This window comes from Fringilla coelebs (genome assembly GCF_963513975.1).
Source record: "Fringilla coelebs genome assembly, chromosome: 13".
Taxonomy (NCBI): Eukaryota; Metazoa; Chordata; class Aves; order Passeriformes; family Fringillidae; genus Fringilla; species Fringilla coelebs.
This window is the reverse complement of record NC_140039.1, coordinates 18,424,708-18,447,641: the sequence shown is the minus strand read 5'-3', so window position 1 is coordinate 18,447,641 and position 22,934 is coordinate 18,424,708. Positions and strand designations below refer to the sequence as shown.

At 42.2% G+C, this 22,934-nt stretch overlaps 1 protein-coding gene across 1 annotated transcript in view; it reads left to right on the top strand.

Moving 5' to 3' along the window:
• FOXP1 (forkhead box P1) overlaps positions 1-22,934 on the top strand; it is a 333,440-nt gene that overhangs the window by 161,359 nt on the left and 149,147 nt on the right. Inside the window, exon 3 of the mRNA XM_084214305.1 lies at positions 8,964-9,145. Coding sequence (XP_084070431.1) covers positions 8,975-9,145 — 171 coding nt within the window. The 5' untranslated portion in view covers positions 8,964-8,974. The remainder of the gene's footprint in view (positions 1-8,963; positions 9,146-22,934) is intronic.

The window sequence follows — 22,934 nt, the reverse complement described above, 5'->3', positions numbered from 1 at the left end:
GCATGGAGGGTGGGAGTCTAATTCATCTACAGCCAGCACTTGGTACGAGGTTTCATGTTATCTTGTTGGAGCAGTGCTGCTGCTGTCTGGCACAAACTGACTGTATTTACTAAATGCAACTTTGGTCTTTTATTTGGTTGAACAGTCACCTGTTTTTCCGTGAGGCAGACTGCAAGAGTTTGTGATGCAAGCTCAGAGCAGTGTGCATGCAAACAAATAAGTCCTGGCTGTGAGAACAGCTCTGCAGTTTCTGTTCCTGTTCAGCACGGAGCGGCAGGGAGCCCCACAGTGCTGTGATGCCTGGGCTGGGATCAGCAGGTGGGTACCTCCCCAGGGACACCGACCACGGGGCCAGCACCGAGGGCACTCTGCCCCTCACCGTGCTGCCCTGGTGACCTTCCTTCTGGAGGAGTCGCTCCTCTGCTGCCATGGTGCTCGTGTCCATGTGGTAGCAGTCATGGATTCACCTGGTACAGTGAACTATGCCTTCTGGTTTGGCTTGGGTTCTTTTCTGGCCACTCGCCATTCCTTTTCTTCCAAATAAACTGATCCCGGTGATGGTAAGGATGATTTCTGTCAAGCTCACGGCTGAAAGACAGCTCTCCCCAAGAGAGAGGAAGGAACCTCACTCTGCCGATGATGGTATGTAAATGATTACATCATGTTTGCCAGTCACTTGGAAGTGGCCCAGCTCTAGAGCTTTTATGCATCTATGGCATGAGCTTCATGCTGAATATGGATTTAATAGCTGTCAAGCTGAGAGGCATAGATTGAGATAGAGCTGGCTTTGCAAAAGGGGTGTATTTATCCAAGGTGAGACTGGGAGTAACTTCTGTGTGCATGTGTAAAATGAAGAGAGAATGCAAAAATCTAATTTGAGGAAGTTGGATTGTTCATTGTCTGTTTAATGCTTTGGGTGTTACCTCATGGAAGGGAGTGAGACCTGTTCTCTTCACAGCTTGGTATGTTTTAGTGCCCTGGTTTTACATGGGGACCAGCTCCAGCTCTTTCGAATAGAGTAAATGGCAAACTTTTTCATGTCTGTTTCAGCTAATTCTTCTTGGATTTGCTCGAACTCTGTTCTTACTGGTTGTGGTCAGCAACACCCTCAGTAGAAGAGATTTCCTGAGGGGTAACTGCACTGAGAGGTTCTCTAACAACTTAAGTTGTTTGACAGTGATTTCACAATAAGTCAGTGTGGCACAAGAGGGATTAGGCCCCTGATTCCCCTTCCCTTCTCCTCACCACAGCAGTCTTAAATTCTAGCTCCTGCAGAGCATCAGTCAGCCTTTCACTGGGCTGCCTCCAAATGATTTTGGGTTGCTGTGGCCCTGATGATAATGCACTGTTGCTGGAAAGAAGGGACCCAGGCAGTGTGAGCCATGCACCCAGCAGTGAAAGAGGTTGTGCCATTGCACATAGTCGAATTAAGTTAAAAATTGTGGCGGTCTGCTTCTGGACAGGAGCTGCCATTCAGGAGATTTGAGGGTGGCAAGAGGACATAAACACGTAATAGGTGGCAAAAAGCCAGGCTGGTGACCATTGTGACCCACAGTGTTCATCTGTGTTCATCTCCTGTTGGCCAAGGTGTTATACTCCACCACTGTTTGAAATCACGGGCTTTTCATTCACTGAATTTAGTTACAGCTTCACGTTTTCCTCTCCTTCCCTTTACTTCTGTCTCCTTTCTGTGGCTCTGCATCACCAAGTAGCTCTACCCCAGCGTCAGCAGGGCAGGGAGGGAGAACAGCTCTGTGTAAACCAGGTGCCAGGGCCGTGGCCCACAGGGATGCTCCAGGAGCAGTGTGATTTGTTTCCCTTCCTGGGGAGGCCAGCACATCACCTCTGCCATGTGCTCAAGTTCCACTGGCCCAAGGCTTGGGATGAGTCCAGCCGAGGTGAGAGCATCAGGAGGCAGAGCCAAGGATGTGCTGAGGGTAATCCCATTTCTTCTGGACCCTTTATTTCCTAAGCACTAAATGAAATTTCAGATTTTAGATATGTCTAGACATATACAGTGCACGATAAAGTTGATAATACATTAATCATTTTTAACAACAGGTAATATGCATAATTTATGGTGTTACAGTGCTATCTTTTTTGATATTTATGATGGATAATGCTCAGTTTTTGCCCTCATATTACTGCTTTAAATTATACCACAAGAAAATTAATGAGAAAGTAGATTTATGGCTTTCATTTGTTTGTCAATTCGGAAATTAATTGGGTGTTAATTTTAGCCGTCCCTCATCAGACCAGGTCTTTAGTATGTGTGCATTACTTTGCATTCATTGAAGCCTACCTCCCATTTACTGTGGGTCACTAGCTTTGCATACATTAAAATAGCCCTCAGGCTCATTCTCTTGATTACTTTTTGAACTGCCATGCATTAGAAAATTTACGCCTTTCTGTTATAATTATGAAAATTCTCTATTGGAAGATGGTGCTTGCATAACAGCAAGTGTACAGTCTCGCTCGGCGATGTAAGATCATATAGCAAATCCCAATACATTTTTGTTCTAATCCTAGAAAATAGCACTCTCGACAATCTTTGTTGTGCGAGTTTCATCCTTTGAAATTTCAAGGATCCATTTTAATGCATTGAATTACCTCTTTAAGCTGAGGAAATATCAAAGGATTTCACCTCGTCGCTGTCTCTTTGTTTCCTCTTTCCACACATCCCGTGCGTGTTCCTTCCCTTGCCTTGCTCCAGGTTTGCCTCTCCTCCTCCAAACCCCGCTGTCAGACGTGACTCAGCATCACTTTTTAGGACAGCGAAGCCTGATTTGCTCTGTTTGCTACTATTTTGGTTGATTCCTAAAGATGATCCTTAATTGCACTTTGAATCCCCTTCTCCTTTCTCCTACTCCTGCACAATTCAGCAACCACCAGTAGTGTGTAGGCGAGTGGCCTTCGAAGGGGTAAGCATGAAGTTTTATCCAAAAAGTACCCTAATGTACTGACAGTTGATCTATAGTTAGTTAGTACATAATTATACCTAAAATACACCCTGTCAGCAGGATAAATGACGGCTACTGAAAACTCTAAAAGCATGACGGGTGTTCACCCATCTGCAATGACGAGAGCGGAGGGGTTTGTAAGTTGAGAAAGGCTGGTGAGTTCAGCATGATCTGATTTAGTTAAATCATGCCATATGTTGGGATAGCTCTCTCTAATAGTCGTGCTAACCACAAACACAGGCAAAGAGAAGTCATCTGGTCCACCTGGCTAGTTTGGACTTCCCTCCCCGGCGTTATTTCTGCACTTAGCATGGTGGCAGCCCTTGAGCTGCTCATGTGAAGCTGGCTGATTCACAGTTAATTGTGACATGGTGTAATTTAGTAAATGAGCAGCTGAACATCTGTACGCCTTCCCCCACGGCACATCAAGCCTTACCTTACACAAGGCTTTTAATTTCCACTAGTGAATCCTTTTTCTTTTACTGAACTCATGGATGGCGGGATGGTGCTGCTGGCTGCCTCGCCAGCCTAGACACGGGGTGTCAGCTGGAGGAGATGGGTGTTTTGGCATCAGCTGGGGGACATCAAAACATGTTCCTGGAAAAATTCAGTACTGGTGGTGGGATGTGGAGCCTGAGGTGCATTCCCTGGCAGGGCACTTGCTCCAAAGATACCAGGACTAAAAGAGACCACCTGTGAGTGGGGTAGGGGTCTCCTGGGAAAGCTGTTGGGGTCCTCGTTTTGGATCACAGCAGTGCCAGGCTGGTGCTGCAGGGTGTTTGTCCCTGTGCTGTGGGGAGGCAGCAGCTTTGCTCCTGCTCTCTGTGTTCCCTTGCTGGTCGCACTCCGGAGCACGTTTCGTTTGCAAGAGGTAAAATCCTGTCTTTGCGGCGTTATGGTGTTGTGGAATTCTTCCAAACCGTGTTTGGGGTTTTGTTGTTTTGTTTTGTTTTTAATAATTACATGTATAAATGCTCTAAAATTATTCCTAAGCCTGTTTTGAGGAGCTGCTTGTGACAAATAGGTAGAACTTTTATTTATAAACCATGCACGTATGGATAGAATGCCTGCTGGAGAATTTCGGGCTAGATCGTGTGATTTGATCACTCACTTAAAACTGATTTTAGCATTGACTCTTCTGCCTATAAAAGTAGAAATACATTTTATAAATCTGTGTTGTGTTTAATTTACATGTCCTTTCATGGCTGGGCCAAGTTCTTTAAGGGCATTTATTCTGCTTCATATAAATAATTGATCAGCCAAGTTAATTTACTTCTGCCTGACTTGGTCAACCTTAATTAACTGCCCTAAAATAAAGACTGAACTTTTTGTTAGCTTAAAATCTTTCACAAATGTGACAAAGGAGGGTTTTATTATGACAACATTTTTGCCGTAGCACTGATCCCAGAGGATAGAAATGCCTAATGATCTTTATGTGCATATACGTATTTGTAAACACCTCCGAGTATTAATATGTGAAATATAATCATGCACCTCGAAGAAACTTTGAAACACACAAGCTACATTGTGAACCTGTAGTCCTTGTTAAGTCTGGAAGCATATTTAAACAGGGATTTTTAAGGCCAGAAGACCCCAGGGATGTTTTTTTAAAGGTGATGATATGCTTAAAGATATAGATTGGTACTTATTGAGGAATCTTAAAAATGCCTCACCAGATGCCTCCGTGTATGGCGAAGCATCTAGAGACATCTGAATATCAGTCCCTTAGTCTTTCAGACTTGGAGTGGGTCCTTATTCTGACAGGTGCTTCAGTCAGTAAATCCTCCCTCATGCTGACATTAAACAATGCTGCTTAGTCTTCAGAAACTGTACTGGTAGCAGAATTGCAGCAGTGGCACACTTCAGCGCCCACCTCCTGTCTACTAATCTCCATGCTTAACCTTGCTCATCTTAATAGGCCAGTGGAGCTGAGATGTGTATCAGCAGCATCTGCTCTTGGCACTGTTATGGACTTTATGGATGCATTTTTAATGCATTAGCAAAGAACTTTTTCAGAATTAGGATTCCTTTAGGTTCTGCGGGTTTTTTTTTACCTCAAAACATCGACACTGGAGTCGTCAGAAAGATTATTTTGATTCAGGCAAAGTTCACATCTGACCTATGTTATGTGAGTTTTGACCATGTCCTTAAGAAATTAGCTGTCCCATTCTTTTCTCCAGGTAATCTGGAAGATTACCTGTGGTCCTCCTGTTGACAGTGTGCCTTCTTTAGATTTTGCTTCACTGAAATTTTGTTCAATTACCTTGAACATAACATATTCACCAAAGAGATGGACCCAGCTGTAGGGCTTTGACTTTGTGTTTGACTGTGCATCAAAGCTAGAAAAAGTTCTGTGCAGGTTAAAATGGGAATCTGAAGATCACTCTTCTGAAATTTTTAAACCAAGCCTACATTAAGTCAGAACAGTTTTTTCATTATGTGCTCCTTGATTTCAGGATAAAATTTCACAAGCTGTTGTTCATACTGCAGCCTACCTTTGGTCCCTTCATAGGGGAAAAACATCTTATGTCACCTTTAATAATTCAGAGTCATTCTGTATCCCTCATAACATGAAATATCATAGAATTTTTCTATATAGAGAAAAAAGAAAAATACTTACACTGGTAATAACCCACATATCTTAAGCACTAAAAATGCATTTTTCTTTGCAGAATTGATAAGAGAATCATTCTGCTTTCTAGAACACATGAGATAGACATGGGCTCTTCTACCATTAAATTTCTTAAGTCAGAACCAGGTTTCCTGCCTGTCATGGAAGTAGTCGTAGGGTTTTATTATTTCTTATAATAAATCATTATGCATAACAGCTTCTCCAGTACTGTGTTGGTTGTATTCAGACCAGAATCACGGTTTGTGATACTTCACCTGGAGTTTCAGTTCTGTTCCCACAGAACCTAATTATGTTGCATAAAGTCAACCTTGCTTTGCATTTTTCTTTCACAATTTTGAATGACAAACTTCAGTAATAGGCTCCTGTAAGTTCATCTCCTCTGTGCTGGGAAGAGACAATTATCTCAGCCATCCTCGGTGTATGATCACCTCAGCTCATTTAGGTGTGCTCAAAAAGACAAATAATAATCATTCTTGCAGAAAGCTCTCACAGGTTGATTTTTCATGACATGACACTTAATGATCAAACCAAACTGTGATTATTCATGTCAACTCACATTTGACTTCAGTGATGAAATAAACAGTTTTATCTTTTTTTCCCTTGAAATACCGGTTTTCTTTCGGAGGTATTTTAACAAAGTGCTTTTGTTTTGTACAGGCATCTAGTTTAAGTTACATAGAAGTTGACTGCTTTTAAATTGGTGTTTTAAAAAAAAAATGCTGAAAGATGTTCACTTCTGCTTTTAAAATAATTTTTTGAAAGTTTAAACTTGGTCCCTTAGCAAACTCTCCTTCCAGCTTCACATCTTTGGTAGCTGCTACTGCCAGTTCTGCTGGGATCCATAGGGTTGTCACAATTAGTGCAGGGGCCATGGCTCTGGTGCAGCTGAGCTGGTAACTGGCTGGGGTTCCTCCAAACGTAAAACAGAGCATGAAATTTGTCATGGAAAAGGTTCTCAAGAACTATGATCTTTTTCTAACCAAATATAATAAATAATCCATCTTTTTCTTAGTCCTATAGGTTAGAAAAATTGTTGCAATTCAATTTCTACTGGTTTTTTTTTTCCAGGACAATTTTGCAGTCCTAGAGACAATAAATAATTTCTTGGCCAGTTTGGTTGTGAATTATTTTCTGTGTCCCGGAGATATTTCGCTCAGAAGGGCAAGCCAACAAATCGTGATCAGGCAGTGATGGATCTGCTCCTCAGTGGTGCACATTCTTCTTGCTGCTGTCAGAGCTTTGCTTGGTGCTTCCTCTGACCCTACTGCTTATTTATCCAGGTTCTCACTTCCCATTTGTTGCATCAGAAGTGCTGGAAAATGAGATGTACTTCTTTACTGTTCTGGCACATCTCTTTCCGCCACATCTCTGGCACATCTTAGCATCTCTTTCCACCACAGTGGCTGCTGGAGGCCCCTTCCACTAATTCTTGAGTGTGTCCTTCCTCCAGCAGCTTCAGTCTATGAGGTGGGGAAATGCCACCCACCATTACTGTCATGCTCCAAAACAGTGAATGGCATGAGTTTTACCCTCTAACCCAGTTTTTCTTGGTGGCCATCGTCTTCATCTGCTGCTGGGGTAAATTTATGTAGTGCTCCATTTTCTCCAGTTGAGACCTGAATCCAAGTTTGGGTGGAAGCAGAAAAAAATTACATCAGTTCTTTCTTTTTGATTTGTCATGGGGTAAAAGAGGTAAATCTTTTTTTAGCAGTATAGCATATAAAAAATTGCCTAGTATATCTATTGAGCTGTCTGTGGATTCTCCTGTGTCTTCTTCCAAAGCAACCTGTACCATGCAGTCACTGTCTGATGTGTAATCCAGCCTTGCCTGTTAGATGTAAACACTTATCTAGACCTTATCATGCTTATGGGCGTTCCTTACAGTGCTGAAAATGGAAAACACACCATACTTGGTGTGTATCAGAGCAGAAACATGTTAAAATCCAAGAGCATTTCCTAGTGGTGTTGCGAAAGCTGTAGGTTTGTTTAGATCTCTGGAGCTTTTACAGAGGAGTTGACAGAAGCTTTCTAATGAGTCTCCAAGCCCTTTTGTCCCCTGGCATAATTTGAAGATTTAACAAAACAGATTGAAAGAAGTTTCCATAGACCAGCTGAAATTTATTTAAATGTAATCAGAATGTTTGAATCTGTCCTGCTACCATCCATGTGCTTGGTTGTGCTGAATTCAAACAGGTTCTTCCTTGAAGATAAAACATCTTCCTTCTGAGGTGAAGAATCCTGCACTGGGGCATGTGGCTCCCATGTCCATGTGGTTAGTGTGGGGCTGGCAGTGTGCTTGGGATACACAGCTTGGCTTTCCATACCCCATCTCCCCTGGGTGAGGGGGAGAGGAAGGATGGGCTGGTGGAAGCCAGAAAGGTTGATGGTATTTAAATCCTGGAAGCTGGGGCTTTGCAGGTGGAAATACTTTTAAAACAAATCATCATAATATCTCTGAGTTAGTGCTTTGCAGCTGAGAACCAGCATAGGTGCTTTGTGCGGGGAGTCTTGTGCATCGGTGCTGATGTTTGCTCCTGAGGGTGTGTAAATCCCAGGGGTGCTGGGGTGAGGAGGTGGGCACACATCCTCATCCTCACTGAAGGCTTGTGACCCACCAACACTGTTGGTGGGCACAGAGTGTGAAGCACCCAGGCTGACACCAAGAGTCAGTAGAGAGGGCTGGCTGGAGGGAGCTGTGGCTGCTGAAATGATGTTTAGCCAAATAACACGGGAGGCTCCTCGCTGTAATGCCATGAGAGCATCGAAATTCATAGCCAAAAACTTGGCCAACAAGAGTAATTCTGTGAGCATTTGTAGCAATTCTCCTGAAATGAGAAGTGATGATGGTTCAGCACATCCCAGATTAAGCCTAAATTGCTTCAGAGTAATAAAAGGTGCTAATTTGGCACTATCATGGTATGAGTGAAAACCAAAATAGTGAATGTTCTGCTTCACCTCCATGCCCCTACACAGCATATATCACATTTTTGATATTGTCCATCATATGTTGCCAAGAATGACTCATCCCTTTCAAAGGAAAGCATCCAGATGTAACTAGAGAAATTTAATTATGGATTCTGTGTGTTCGTTCAAAAATATTTTTTTTTCTCTAAGGGAAAAAAGATGTTGAGCAAATAATACTATATTTAGAAGAGAACTAACTTACTAAAATTATAGCTGTACCAACGGATAAATAAACATAAACTAGTAGCATGAACCATTAATGAAAGATAAATCGTATGAAGGAAAATGACATATGTTTACAGTTTTGGCAGGATTTAAAACAGGGCATGTCTCCTTATATACAGCAACTGTTTTAACAGCTGCTTTTTTTTTCCCCCCCCACCCTCCCCTTCCCTAAATTATTTCAGGTTTTTGAGTCATGATGCAAGAATCTGGGACTGAGACAAAAAGTAACGGTTCAGCCATTCAGAATGGAGCGAGCGGTGGCAACCATTTACTAGAGTGCAGCCTGCGGGAAGTGAGATCAAACGGCGAGACACCTTCCGTTGAAATTGGGGCTGCAGATTTAGCACATCTCCAGCAACAGCAGGTACTGTAAGATGCATTACAAGTTTCCTACCTACAGGAAAAGCATGAAGCATTTAACCCCCCCCACTCCCAAGCCCATTGTACTTGCCAGGCTGAGGATGCTTTTAAGACTCGCCTGTGACATTCTGTGCGTTTTTGCCCGTAGGGGATTGCAGTCAGTTGTTAGTGTAAAGGGAAACCTTGGACTTCTCTTCCGGGGCTCCTTTTTGTAATCATTCCCTGGAAGCACCCAAAGATCAGGGCTTGCTTCCCTTGCCTGAATGTGTTGAGTCTGGTGGCAGCGATTGGTTGAACTGCTGTATACAAATAACTGGTTTCCAAAATATGTCACTGGGTGGAAAATACGCTAATGTTAAGTTTTGTTTTTGCAACAAATTTTAATATAACCTAGCAACCTCTATCAACAGAATGTTTTCTATTAGTGAGGAAGGCTGCAGAGGTATCTGCTGCGCAAAATGTCAGAATAAATAAATAAATACATCCATGTCAGTGTTCCTCAACTCAGAAGAATCAAGACCAAATTGTGCATTTTGCCTTGGTATTTTAATTAGTGTATATTCTGGGAAGTGACCAAATTCACCAGTGTAAATTATCCACATAATACGGTTTGGCTTTTTCTTTTCCCTGATAAAATTCTGAGGCCCTCTGAGGAAATTTTACACCAAAGTGCTGGGCATGTATCATTAATGTGTTTGGGAACAAAGGCTGCAGCAGAGCCATGGTGAATACACTCACGCCTAACCCTCACTTTCTCTAATGCAATAAGGATTCTTAAAACCTTTTAAATAAGCAATTGGCAGCTGGTTAAGACTCCCCTAAGTGTACAGTGATCTTTTTAGCAGGTTGTTGTGGAGAAGAAAAAAACCTGTGCTCAAAAACAGAGCAAAGTGAAGGCTTGAGGAGGAGCAGGGCGCCCCATTTGCCAACCTAAGACAGAAAGCTGCCATAATTAAACAAGTCAGAAAAATGGATGATACTAAATGCACAGACTTTGGTTGTTTCAATCATTTCGTCCTACAGGTTTTTACTTGAAGTGAGAATACCATCAGTGAGAAAATCACAGCCATGCTGAATTCATTACTGCAGTAGTCACACAAAACCATGGATAAAATTTCAATAACTGCAGGCCACAGTTGAGTAAACAGTTGCACTGAAACTTAATTCCTGTTGACTTTTCCCTCATTCTTTGCCAGGGGCACATTCTGATTCGTAGTGCAAAGACAACAGGGGTTACAGCTTTGATTAATATAGGACAGTAGAAGAGGAGTAAAATATGTTCAACACAAAGGTCTCATCTTAAAAAAGGCTTAGTATCAAAATGAGTTAATTACACAGTGTTTTCCATAGGAGCACTATGGAATTTTCCAGTGAGGCTTTGTGCAGAGAGAAACAGGGAGGGGGGGATCATGCAGACGTGCACATGGTGGACCAGAATGGCTCAGACCTCTGCTCCTCCACCACTGTGCCAGGGCTTCTCCACAGCCATCCCAAGGCTGGTAGCCATCCCGAGGGCTCAGGCTGCCTCAGATAATGTTGTCACCTCGGGTGTAATGGCTGGTGTCATTCAGCTGCCCATTCAGTTAATTAAGGAGTGGCACCCATTCATTCCCAGTCCTCCAGCCCTCCCCAAACAGTGCCCAGCACAGACCTGAGTGCTCAGGGCTGGGGATGGGATTGCCAGGCTCGGGATTGCTTTCACACAGCTCTGATTTTAGCTTGGAGTTTATTTATCCTCTGCCAGTACAGAGAATGTGGTTGGGGATCTTGCTTTTCTCCAAGTTCTTCAAAGACCTTTATGTTCTGTGTTTGAATTCTGCTGTTAATTGGTTTTGATGACTAACTTCTCCGTGGAGTTTATCTTTTATAAAGCAAGTTGATTGCAAAGTTTAAAACAGTTATTAAATACAAAAAACGACCAACAAAGCCAATCCTGATAACAATAAGAGGGTAATCGGAGCTAGCATAAAAATATCAACCTTGGTGTTTGGAAAACATTTTTAAACGCTGAAAAGAAGAAAACCCCGTTGTTTTCAGACAGCTAATGCAAGCATTTACAGATACACATACAACATGGAGCATAATGTTTAGATGTTTCTCCGTATACAACATATGCTCTCAGGTCACTTAACAGAATGCGTTCTACAAAACACTTCTTCAATACAAATGAATGAGTTCTGAATTAAACAGCTATTTCTTAAGAGCATTTCATTCAAATCTTTTCATTTTGCCACCTGGCACTTGTTTTGTCTAAAAAAAAAAAAAAAAAAATCAGTGGTGGGTAGTTTGAGCTTTGCTGCTGTGGTTAGTTTTGTGTTCCCATGATGAGTGTGGCAGAACAGTCAAGCCTGCATGTACAATGGCTTGTGAAAGCATCTGTGCTGAATTTAGGGTCACATTTTTGGTGACATTTATGAATTTATTAGCACTAATAGCTTTGTTAATATGAGAGAGGAAAACAGAAATACTTGAGGGGTTTTTAAGGAAGTTTTAATGGGTTTGCAGACTTGTAAATATTTTACCATGGAAAAATATGGAGCACCACAGATGTTCGTATGTTTGCAGGAGAAGTGTATGGTGTGATCACTTGCTGTGAGTACAGGGAGGACTTGTAGGACAAGTTTTGTGCTTCCCATGTCATGTTAGGGTGATTCTGCCATACAAGGAGACAGAGAGTGATGTGATGCTCAATTATTTTAGCATTAGCATTAGCAATCTCATAAAATGTACTGTTAAGCTGGGAGTAGCAAATGTGGGGATGAGTTCTGCTATTTATAATAAAGCCAAGCAACGCCAACTGATGTTTATGCTGGTGAAGTAAGAAAGGCAGAGCAATACAAGTGACTCTTCAGGGACGGTATGGCTGTGGAAGAGTTGGATAAAAGTGGAAATGCATATAGAAGTCACCCTCAGAACCGAAGTATAAGGGAAAGAGAATATTTGGGCTGCTGGGGGCAGGGGAGAGGTGGCCTTCCCACTGCTGCTGACCCCACAGGTGCCAGAGGTCAGCATCTCATGGCAGTGATTGTCAGGATGTGGTGGAATGGGCAGGGGTTTGGTGACCTGGTTATAAAGTCTGGGGCAGGCATGAAGGTTACCTGGATCATTGTACTTCCTAAAGAGATGAAGCAGGGATTTGGTGTGGGGTCAGCTAGTGGGGCCCACAGAGGCAGCACCAAGTGACAGAACAGAAAACCTGGGAACAGAGTACCAGGCAGAGTCTGGCAACAGCTCTTGGCTCTGAGGCATCATGAAAAACATTTGGGAGGTGCAGAATGGATGTTGGAGTGACCCACAAGCTGAAGGTCAGGCTGGGTGAGGGAAGCTTGGGCAGAAGGGGTGTAATGATGGGGTGACTCCTTCCTACCAAGCAGTAATAAATAAAGACTCATAGGGACAAACTGCCTTTTAATGTTCATGATCACAGCTGTAGTTGCTTCAGTGGTTTCTGACATCTACTCAAATAGAAGGTTTGATGCCTCAGTCCTAGACAGTTCTTTTTTTTTTTTTTAAGCTTATAAAATAAATATTATTTATTGCATTTTATTTCTATCCTCAGGACTATTCATTAAAGTGTTCTTCACGTTATTAGCAGTGAAACAAGACTATGAATTGAACAAAGAGAATGATTACAAAGTTGAATCCTGATGCATAGCAGCAAGACACCAAGTGCTGTGTTGCATGGTGGCAGAAATACAAACCTCTCCACATCAATAGCTGGATCCTCTTTGATTCTGTAACTTCAAGTACTGCCCCACGAGTATAAAACTCAGTATCTTTGTCTAATCCAGAAAGCTTTTGAACTTTGAGGAGGTATGACTTTAATAGCAATTTGTTGACAGATTAGCTGCAGAGATTGCAAAGGGTTTATTTTGCCGAACTGGCAGGCTCCTATCAGTGTTCTCTTAAGGAAAAAGACACACACTGCTGTTTTGCAATTGCTTGCATTTATTGACAAGCTGCGCTGAGCAGGCAGAATCAGAATGTTTGGATAATGTAAACCTATAGCTTGTCTGATGGAGTGTAGTGTACTTTTAGGTAGTGCATAGATTGCTTGATAAAAAGGGTTACAAGGTGGCCGTGTTTATGACAAACTGGAATAGAAAAGCAAACGCAACTGGTATGTGGAGAAAGAAGGAGGAGGTTTATGTAAAGAATTGTGGGGAAATTTCTTTTCTTCACTTCGTCTTTGAGCTGTACTATACTGTAATTATGAAGTGTCACTTCAAGCTTTCTGAAGAATTTAGATAAATACTAGTTTTGCCATGTGTCCACCAAGTAAGGAAAAAAGGGGGTTTTCCTGTTATATCCTGTTTTGCGCTTTTATTCCAGTAAATATCTACAAGTGAAAAATACAATTTTGTTCATATATATAAGAAGGCTTGATAGACAAAAGAGATTTGGACTAGATTCTGGTCTGTGCCCAAGTTAGTGCCTGCAGTTGGTGTATGTGTGAAGATGCCATAGTTGGGCCTTTTGACAGAGGTTTTTTCATGAAATGTTGAGATGTGAAGTGTTAGATTGAGGGAATCGAACTCCAGAGGGAATATGTGGGTTCTTCAGATTTTGTTCATGTTCAAAGACAAGGAAAATGTACAAGAAATGGGAGATTTGGTGTATTGTTGAGAAGCTGTTTTAATTGGGCAGATCAAAAAGAAAATTTGACTAGAAAGAAATCTGAATGTATTGCAGTGTAAATGAAAGAAATGCCTTTTTTTTTTTTTTTTTGAATTGGTGAGTTTCATGTTATTTTGCAAACCCATGAGGCGAGGTTACAGACCACATCAGGAGTTTTACAGTCCCATTGATCATGATGTGGACTTATCTCTGTAGAGCAAAACTGCTAAATTAGATCCAAGATAAAGTCTTTGTTTCATATTGACATAACTGGGTTAGACCAAAATTGTTTGTTAGACTTTAAGGGAGCGTCCATGTTGAGTCATTTTGTCCAAAGAGACATAAAGCCTAATTATTAAACTGCTGTTGCTATTGAAGGAGCCATTTGAAAGTATAGATTAAACTCCATGCAGGCTATTGGATTGTGTCTGATTTTGTATTGTAGTACCCTCATAACTGAAGATTACAACATGGTGAAAAGATGACTGCATTTGTAGAGCTTCTGCTGTTTCATCAGAGATTGTGAAAAACAACTTTATGCTCCCAGTAACTTTGTGTTTTTTATCATTCAGACTTTTCCCCCAAGTTCTGCCATCTCCCAGCATTGAACGGAAGGTGACATGATGTCTTTTTAGTCATTCAAATCTAATAACTTTTAATCTGAAGGTTAAGTAGTGAGATATAAACTAAGAGACGATAATATCAATTTTATGTTCACTGAAGGGCACAATATACCTCTTTCTAGTAGAGGGAAAATTGTGCGTAAAATGTCTTTTGCTTTTCAATGGAAAAGCTGTGGCTCTGAGAGCTTAGGAATGAAGCAGCGCTGGAAAAATTAAATAAGTTTTAACATAGGCTGGCTACCTTGCCTGGGTTTTAGAATCAATGATTTTTTCCCTTAATAATTCAATTTTTAGATCAGTTGTCAATGAACCATGCTGAGAACATTCATGCAGCATTCTCTATCCTCACTATTGCTAATGTCTTTGTTATAACTACTTATTGACACCAACAAGCCCTAAATTTTCTCTAACTGTTGAAGGGTAAGGAGAAACTACTACTTAGTTGCACTTGCTGAGATTGTTTTCTCTTTGTCTTGGTTTTGTTTTATTTTGCTTCTGACGTCTTTGATAAATAACTGCATAAACCCGAGTCCTCAGAGCACCTTGACATTGGCACCCAGAGCTCTGCTGTTGTGTGTGCAGGTACAAGCAGGGACATGCAGAAGCTGGATTAGACATGTAATCACCTGGGTTATGTGCACATCCAAATCCAGAAGTCCTCTGTAGGCTGCCCATGTCTATTTCTGTATTTATTTATTGTTTTACAATAGCTGCTTTTACTTCACCTGGTAAATTAGGATCAGGCAGTAATCGTTTAGGTTTCTGTGGGCTCTTTGAAGGGCTGGAGCTTCTGAAATATTTTTGCTGGGTTGATTTTTAGCCATGCATCTCTGTGAAAATTCAGCAGTGGTGTGTTTGTTCCCAGCTGTTTTCGTAGGTGTGCTCTCTCCCCTTATATTTGCTTATGCTTACTCATAAGCAGTAAAGTTCCACAGTCAGGAGTGCTGTTTAGGGAAAGTCTGCAAAGGAATGCTTTAAAGCTGTTAGCCAGCACGTGTATACACTGCAAAAGGCTTCCAGCAAGCATCAGATATGAATTAAAAGTCTGTTTCAACTGATTGATGTTATTCAGATTATTAGAGACTGTTCCTCCTCCAGTGATCTTCATACTTTAAGGGTTGCTTTTAAAGTGGTGCAACCACTTATTTGTAGCAAATATACATATATATATATATATATATATATATATATATATGTATCTCAAACTTAAAATGGTAGTGTGCCTATGAAGGTGTAAAGCAGCGTTTAATTCACATGGAACTGCTCCTCATTGTGGCTTTTAACATTGCAAGATGCTTAAGCATGTGCCTAAATGTAAGTGCATGACTAGTCTGATTAAGGTCACTGGTACGTCTCATGCCTGTTAAATTAGGAATGTGCTTAAGTACCTTGCTGAATTAAGGCTTAAGTAATTTCACACTAATAAGAAGTTGCATGGATTGCTGATATTTTAGAACTAATTTAACTTTATTCGGAGACACGCTGCATGTAGGGAGATTGTTTGGCAGTGCCCGAGGAGCAGCAGTGGAATTGCAGCTGTTTTCAGTAGCGTAGCCCCTGATTTCTGTGGAGTTTTTTCTTACTTAAAAACCTTTAAATAAGAACAGAATCAAATGCCATGGTTTCCTGCATTATGTTCAGGGGAGCTCCACTGGGTATCCCAGCAAGTGAGAAGAATGTTAACAGTACTGTTGTAATTTATAACAGTGATGTTGTAAATAAAGATTGGGATATGGAGTAAAAATGCAGAAGTTGTGAATGCTCTTCATGAGTTTATTTAACTGCATAGCACCCCATTAATTAAAAAAAAATAACAGAAGGTATCTTCTGGAGGCTTAGTGTAAACAGTGACATTATATAATGACAGTTTTGTAGGATAGTGTTGCTTGTTTTGTTGCTGCATTCTGTATTTTGTTAGCCGTGCTCCCTACATTTTCAAAACATAAACTATATTTGCAACCTGTTTTAAATAGTGCAAATATATATCTTTTTCCCCTATAAAAGCTACAGATTGTGTCTGTGGAGTGTATAGTCTCAGACATCCCTGAAGCCTGGGGCAAGTGCCAGGTTTATTACAAGTTGGGCTTTTCAATTTATTTTGAATCATATTTCTTCTTTTTCTTTTATGGGTTTTTGTTTGCTTTTTGTTTTGTTTTGTTTTTTTTTTTTCCTTTTTTTTTTTCAGGCTACTGAAAGTAGGGCTGATAAAGTGAAGGTTGAGGAGAGTTGGGCTATTTAATCTCTCTGACAATGTGTTGTAAAACTCATCAGTGCAGTTCTCCCCTTTGCCCCCAGCTCTCAGAGCGTGTTCCCAGGCAAACCAAAGAGAAGGATGCAAGAAATGGGTATAATTCCTTGTGTTCTGTGTGCTGACCTAATACTGGTTCTCATTTAATGACCACAGGATTGAGGACTGGGATGGTTACAGACAGAAACATCACTAGGCATGCAGCTGCATGCCTGGAGATGGGTCGTTTTTGCTTGGTAAAACACTGGATTCCAAGTTTAGGTGACCTCTTTTGATCAAGCTTCAAGGCTGAACTAATTCTTATATGCACATTTGGGGCCTTCTTACCTTATGAAATAAAATAAGCAACTTTTGGAAAGGATTTAATTCCTTTCTAGCAAGAGGCATCGTTATCAAGGGGCACAACACAAATGTTTCAAATTTGTAGATGCAGAGCAAGGTCACAGTTTGCCTCCAGAATCTGAAGTAATCAGGATTTTATTTCAGATAAAACCTCTGGGGCTGATACTTAGAAAACACAACTTTTAACTGGCATTACGCAATTTGCTATGGGTCACTTAGCCAAATATTTGTGTATGGGTCTTTTTTCTTCTTTTTTTTCCTTTTTTTTTTTTTTTTTTTTTTTTTAAGACTTTCCAAAGTTCAGGTGAGATTTCAGGCTTTAACAAACTCTACCTGGAAATTAAGTGCAGGAAGGGAGGGGGGAAAAAAATCTTGTCTATTTGAGCTAGAGTGATCACAAGCTAAAAGAATGTGGTTGCTGGTGGCGTGCTCAAATCAAGTTTTCCTTAAATTTTCCTTGTTATTATCACCGATACTGAAAAACGTCTGCCAGGAAAGAACTGCAACACTAGTGAAATGTTGTAAGACCACTGACTGTCTGACATTCTTGCTTTTTTCCTCCTTTTTCCAGTAATCAGTGAGATACGTGCAGAAATAGGGTAAGGTCCCTAGCTGTTCCCAAGGACTGTGTGGGCAGAGGGTGGATCTTCCCTAGTACCTTCTGGCATCCTGAATCAGCAGCAGACCCACAACTTGGGGAGGATTTGGCTGCTCTCTCACGGATGAAGCTGGAGCATTTGTGTTCTTAAACCATCACCGTTTTGTATTTCTGTTTCCACATAATTAAGTGATTCACTGAAGGAGAAAGGTCAGACAGGCACAGGGAAGGAGAATGGAACTTGTTAGAAGTAGTGGGGCCCAGCATCTTGCAGCAAAAATTAGAAACAAGATGGAACATAGTTTTTCTCATGGATAAGAAAGCATTTGGAGCACTCAGATCCTCCCAAGCCAGTCTCAGCAGTCTCTGGGAGAATTCTTCTGGCCTCTGCTTAAATGAGAAACTTGATCTGCAGATGAGCTCACCTAGGAATAGCTCTGGTTTTGGGGAGAGTGGCTGCAGTTTATCTTGACTTTGTTGTGTTGCATTGCATACCTGCTCTCCTATGTCATCCCTCTTCTTCAGGCTCAGAGCAGGATGGACAGGTGTGTGGAAAGCAACTGCTCTGGATTCTGTTGGAAAGCTGAAGTTGAAAGCCTCCAGTTGTGCCGAGTGTGCAGGTGTGGGAGCTCTGTGTTTGGGACAGGGGCGCTCTGTGTCTGGTCGACATCCCAAAGTGTCTCTTCTGGAACAGCTGGCATTCACTTGTAGCTGTAGGTAAAGTGCTTTCTGTAAGGTCACAGAGAGGGTTTGGTACAGCTAAACCTCACCAGTGCTTCATTTTAGTGCCTGTTGTTCTCTCTCAATAGCTGTGCTGGTTTCTTCATCCCAGACATGGCATTTGGGTGGCAAAAGCAGTTGTTTTGTTCAGGGAAAACAGTCTCCTTCCTTGCCTTCCCATGGCTGTAATGCTGTATTACAGATCAGAAAGAAAACCCTTCAAGTCAATAAACAACAAAAAGCAGACTTATCTTTTATAGTGTTCTTGAAACAAATGTAAGGTTATAACACTAAAGCAGGTTTTATTAAATCTAGGCGTGAATCCATATTGAAGAAATAATCCACTGCTTCTTTTCTGCTTCTTGTCTTTTTAATTAGCGCTGGCAATGGGATTGTTAGCTTTTAAGATACGGTAAATATGAGCCTATTAATATTATTGAATATAATACTCAAGAAGGAGCAGGGAATGCTGGTAACTGTAGCTGTTTTATGGAGGAGCTAAAAGAGGGCTCTTTGCTGTTCTACACATCTTCCTTTATGACTGCTGGGGTGAAGCCCGTACTGGCAGCCCTTCCTCAGGTCCCTGGAGCAGCTGTTCCTGGAGCAGCCATCCCAGCAGGTGGTGTGGGACTCTTGGCCCTTAGTCCAGTCTGGCAGGATAGGTCTGAGCCCCTTTTCACCACACAGTGAGTGTTCGGGGTTTAAAATAGTTCTGACTCCTTTTCCTTGAGAAATGATTCACCAGTTCCTCTGATTAATGCTTTTTGAAGTGTTTTACTGTTGGTTTCAGTCTCTTAACTTGGGCAAGGACTGGATTATAAGGGTTTAACAGTGATTAGCTCTGTTTACAGTATTTTTTCTTGCTCTGAAAGGTACGGTGTTTGCTTTGCTGAGGGGTTTTATTTTGCAGAGTTTCTGTTGACCACCTGCTTTTTTTCATAATTGGTTGCAAGGACAATTGCTAGGCATAATAAATAAAAGATATGGCCTTCCAAGGCTGTGTCATAGGGACTGTACGTCAAAGATTCATAAACTGTGAGCAAAAATATGTGCCTCTCCCTGGGGGCAGGGAAGCACGTGCCGTGTTCACGTTTGGGGATCCTTCCAAGGTCATGGAGGTAGGAACTTCTCCAGTGCTGGCTGATGGCCTGGCTGGGCTGCAGCCACGCTCAGGATGAGGCAGCCCACCAGCCCAGGTTCGCTGTGAACTCCTCTCTAGTCTTAACGTTTTTATTTGTGGGTTTTGGAAAAACAAACTTTTTTCCCCCCCAGTTTTTCCATGCAGACCAAAGGCTAGAGTAGAGTGAATCTTTGACCCTCCTGAGTCTGCCTGATCTGTGTCTCAGCAGCCTGTCAGTGGCACTTTCAGTCCTGCCCAGGTCTTTTGGTGCTCAACTCTCCATTAGGAAGTTTTTCCCCAGTGCCTGATCAAAAGTCTTGTCATGGAATCATAGAATGTCTTGGGTTGGACAAGAAAAAACCAACATCCCTCTGTGTCCAGTCTTGTATCATGTTGTCCTTGGGACAAATGATAAGCCAATGAGTGTGTTTTCCCATTTAATTGTATATGTCAATGATGATTTTGAGAAGACTCAGGACACATGTTTCTGAGGAGGCTGCACTTCAGTCTCCATCCCAGTCACTGTCCCTCATCACTCTCTTAAATCTGAAAAAGAAAACAGGAGGTTCAAAGGGGGACATGGGCTGGGGGTGTGAGTGAAAATCCCATTTAATGTTCAATGCACAGAGTCCATCCGGAACCCCCCAGTAACTGCCTTAGCCACGCCTCTGTCATTTGGAGGCCTCTGTTCCTGTCTCTGCCAAGTCCCTGTCGTCCACAAGACAAGACATCTGCAGTACATTTGTTTAAAGCAGGGAGATGACAAGCATTGAAACAGATGTTGGAAAGCAGAGCAGCACAAGGCCTGTGCTAAGTGAATCGCCCATTGGGCTGGGGCTGTTTGATGGCTGATTACAGAGTGAGCCAACTGTTCCTTCAGAGCAGGCTGCACCCAGGAGATCCCCGGGTAAGAGATGTGCTCTGCCAACATGTGGTGCTCCCTTTGTCACCTGCCTTTTCAGATGTACCTGGGGAAAGCACAGGGAACAGGATCATCATTCAAAACCCCTTAGATGAGTAACACTCTTGCTTATCCGGGCTGAATTGATTCCTGGTTACGAGTTGAACCATTGGAAAGCATCAAGAGCGTGCCTCGGCATCCAACAGCCAGTATCACTCATTAGTTTGAATGAAAAGCCTGTGCAGGCTTTATCAAAGCTACAGAGAGTTTTATCATGATCAACATAAAACAATATTCTGTCTGAAACCTCTGCACCATATTGCCATATAAAAAGCAGCTAATGTCTAGTGATCCTTGGTATATGAAGCAATTCAGGTTTATCACAAGCTGACATATTATGCTTTGACAGCAAAGAATCCCTTTTGTACCTGATCTCATGTTTCCTAAGACCAGCTTTTCATCTCCTCTCATCTTGTCTCTAGGAGCTGATCCCCTTGTGCTGGGGAGGTAGAGCTCTTGTTAAATGAACTCGTGAAACCTGGGAGTATTTACCTGTTAGTCATCTTGGGCAAGACACAAACTTGCTGAGTAAGGGAGCCGGGCTGGGGCTCAGTTTGTTCAGCCTGTGGACAGGAGCTGGATGGAAAACTGGCCCCTAGCAGGGAAAAAGTAGCCCTTCATGGTCTCATATGTCTGATAGGCATCCTGCAGTAAATGCCAAGGACACAAGGCCTGCCTCTTTCTCTAGGGTAAGGCACAGTCAGGTCCTGCATGTGGTGCTTTCCCAGAGCTGGAGGGGCTCCTGAGCATGACTGGCACCAGCATGCCCTTCACATTTGAATGAGGTCTCTGATAATCCATGTGCATCCAGAGATTCCATTGCTACCTTACCTAAGGGAAGGAGAGTGGGGCTCTCCAGGCTGTTTGAGCTGCCTGCAGGTGTGCTATCTGCCCATGAAAGACTGTTAGGCAACATCACATTTCCATCTTGTCCTGGTGGAGGGAAGGAGTGCCTCTTCTTCTATTCAGTTTTGCTCCATCTCATTTTTTTCTTGGTGGTGTTCCAGACAGGCAGTAGGTGACAGGCACATGGTGGGATTTTTGGGCATCCTGTGCAGGGCAGGGAGTTGGATTTGATGATCCTGATGGGTCTCTTCCAATTCAAGATATTCTATGATAGCCTTGAAAATCATTACTGGATTGCCCCAGTCTTTAGAGGAACTTGAATCATTTACCAAAAGCATTTTATAAAAGGACTGGCTCCCATATGTCCAAGTGAAAAACACTGGACTGTGCTTGAACCTCCTTATATCATTATTGTTTATCCAAAAGGATGAAAGGAAGAAAGATCCAGGACACCTGGAGGGATGAAGGGAAGCAGAGCTCCTCTGTGCCTGCCCTGCAGATTCCTTACCTGACCAGCTCATACTGAGGCACAAATGGACTGCAAATCTTGCTGCCCGACCAGAAGAGCCAAGAGGCAATTCCCCTTCTGCCCCAAAAGTCACTGCAGAGACAGGGAGCTGCACCAAGGGACTTTATTTTCAGGAAATCTTGCTGTTACCATTGTTTTGCAGGTAGCAGCCAGGGCACTCCCAGTGGTGTGTCCCATCCAGCCTTTTCTCTCTCTCCAGAGGAGCTTTGGTCCTCTGGTCTTTGTGCTTCCCTCATCTGAAACAACATAGATGTTGTGGAGGAGTTAATGTCTGCCAAGGCTTTGACCTGAACATGGAATTGAAGGGGAGCTAGGTGCATGGGTATGCTTTTGGTCATCTAAAACAGACGTTCCACTGACTAATGAGGAATTTATTAAGTGTAAAAGCATTGTTATTATTTATTTAGAATACATTGTTCCCAGGCTTGTGCTTACTCTTTATGAAGCTGGCTTTGTAACTTGGCAGTGCAATCAGGAGTTGGGCTTGATGATCCTGAAGGTCTTCTCCAACTTAAATGATTCTGTGGTTCCAGTTTGTCACGCAGTGCTGGCTTTGGGCTCTGCTAGATTTGGTTCTGCTTGGATTTCCCCCAAAGTTTTGCAGGGGCACATCTGGGCAAATGATGTGTGAGACCTGAGACCACCGTGTCCCCATGCAGAGGTGGCCCAGGGCACTCCCCACTAGAGCACAGCCAGGACAAAGATCTCTACTCACCTCCTTGGTGCCCACCACCCCTCAGGGCTTCAAAAATCTTTCTCCTTCCTTCCTAAGATGCCATAATTTAGGTAGCATGTATGGATTAAGACACCCAAAGTGATGCCTGTTGAAGCCACCTGAAGGCAGAGGGAAGTGGAAGGTGTCCCTGCCCATAGTATGAAGATGCCCATAGGTGATCTTCCAACCCAAGTCATACTGTGAAGATTAAAGTGATTGATTGATTGATTGATTGATCACTTAAAAGTGCAGATTGTGCTCACATCTTCCTTCAGATGAAGCAATGGGAGAAATGTTTCTAAGTGTCTTAGTTGTGTTTGTGGGGATGAGTTTGCTTACCAGGAACAAGCCAATGCAATTGAAATAGGTCAGTGCTGTTACTTGTAGAAAAAGTGTTTATTTGTGGCCTTAAAATGAAAAAATCGTTACGCTAGAAAATATTAATAAATAATTGATCAATAGTGGAAAAGGTTC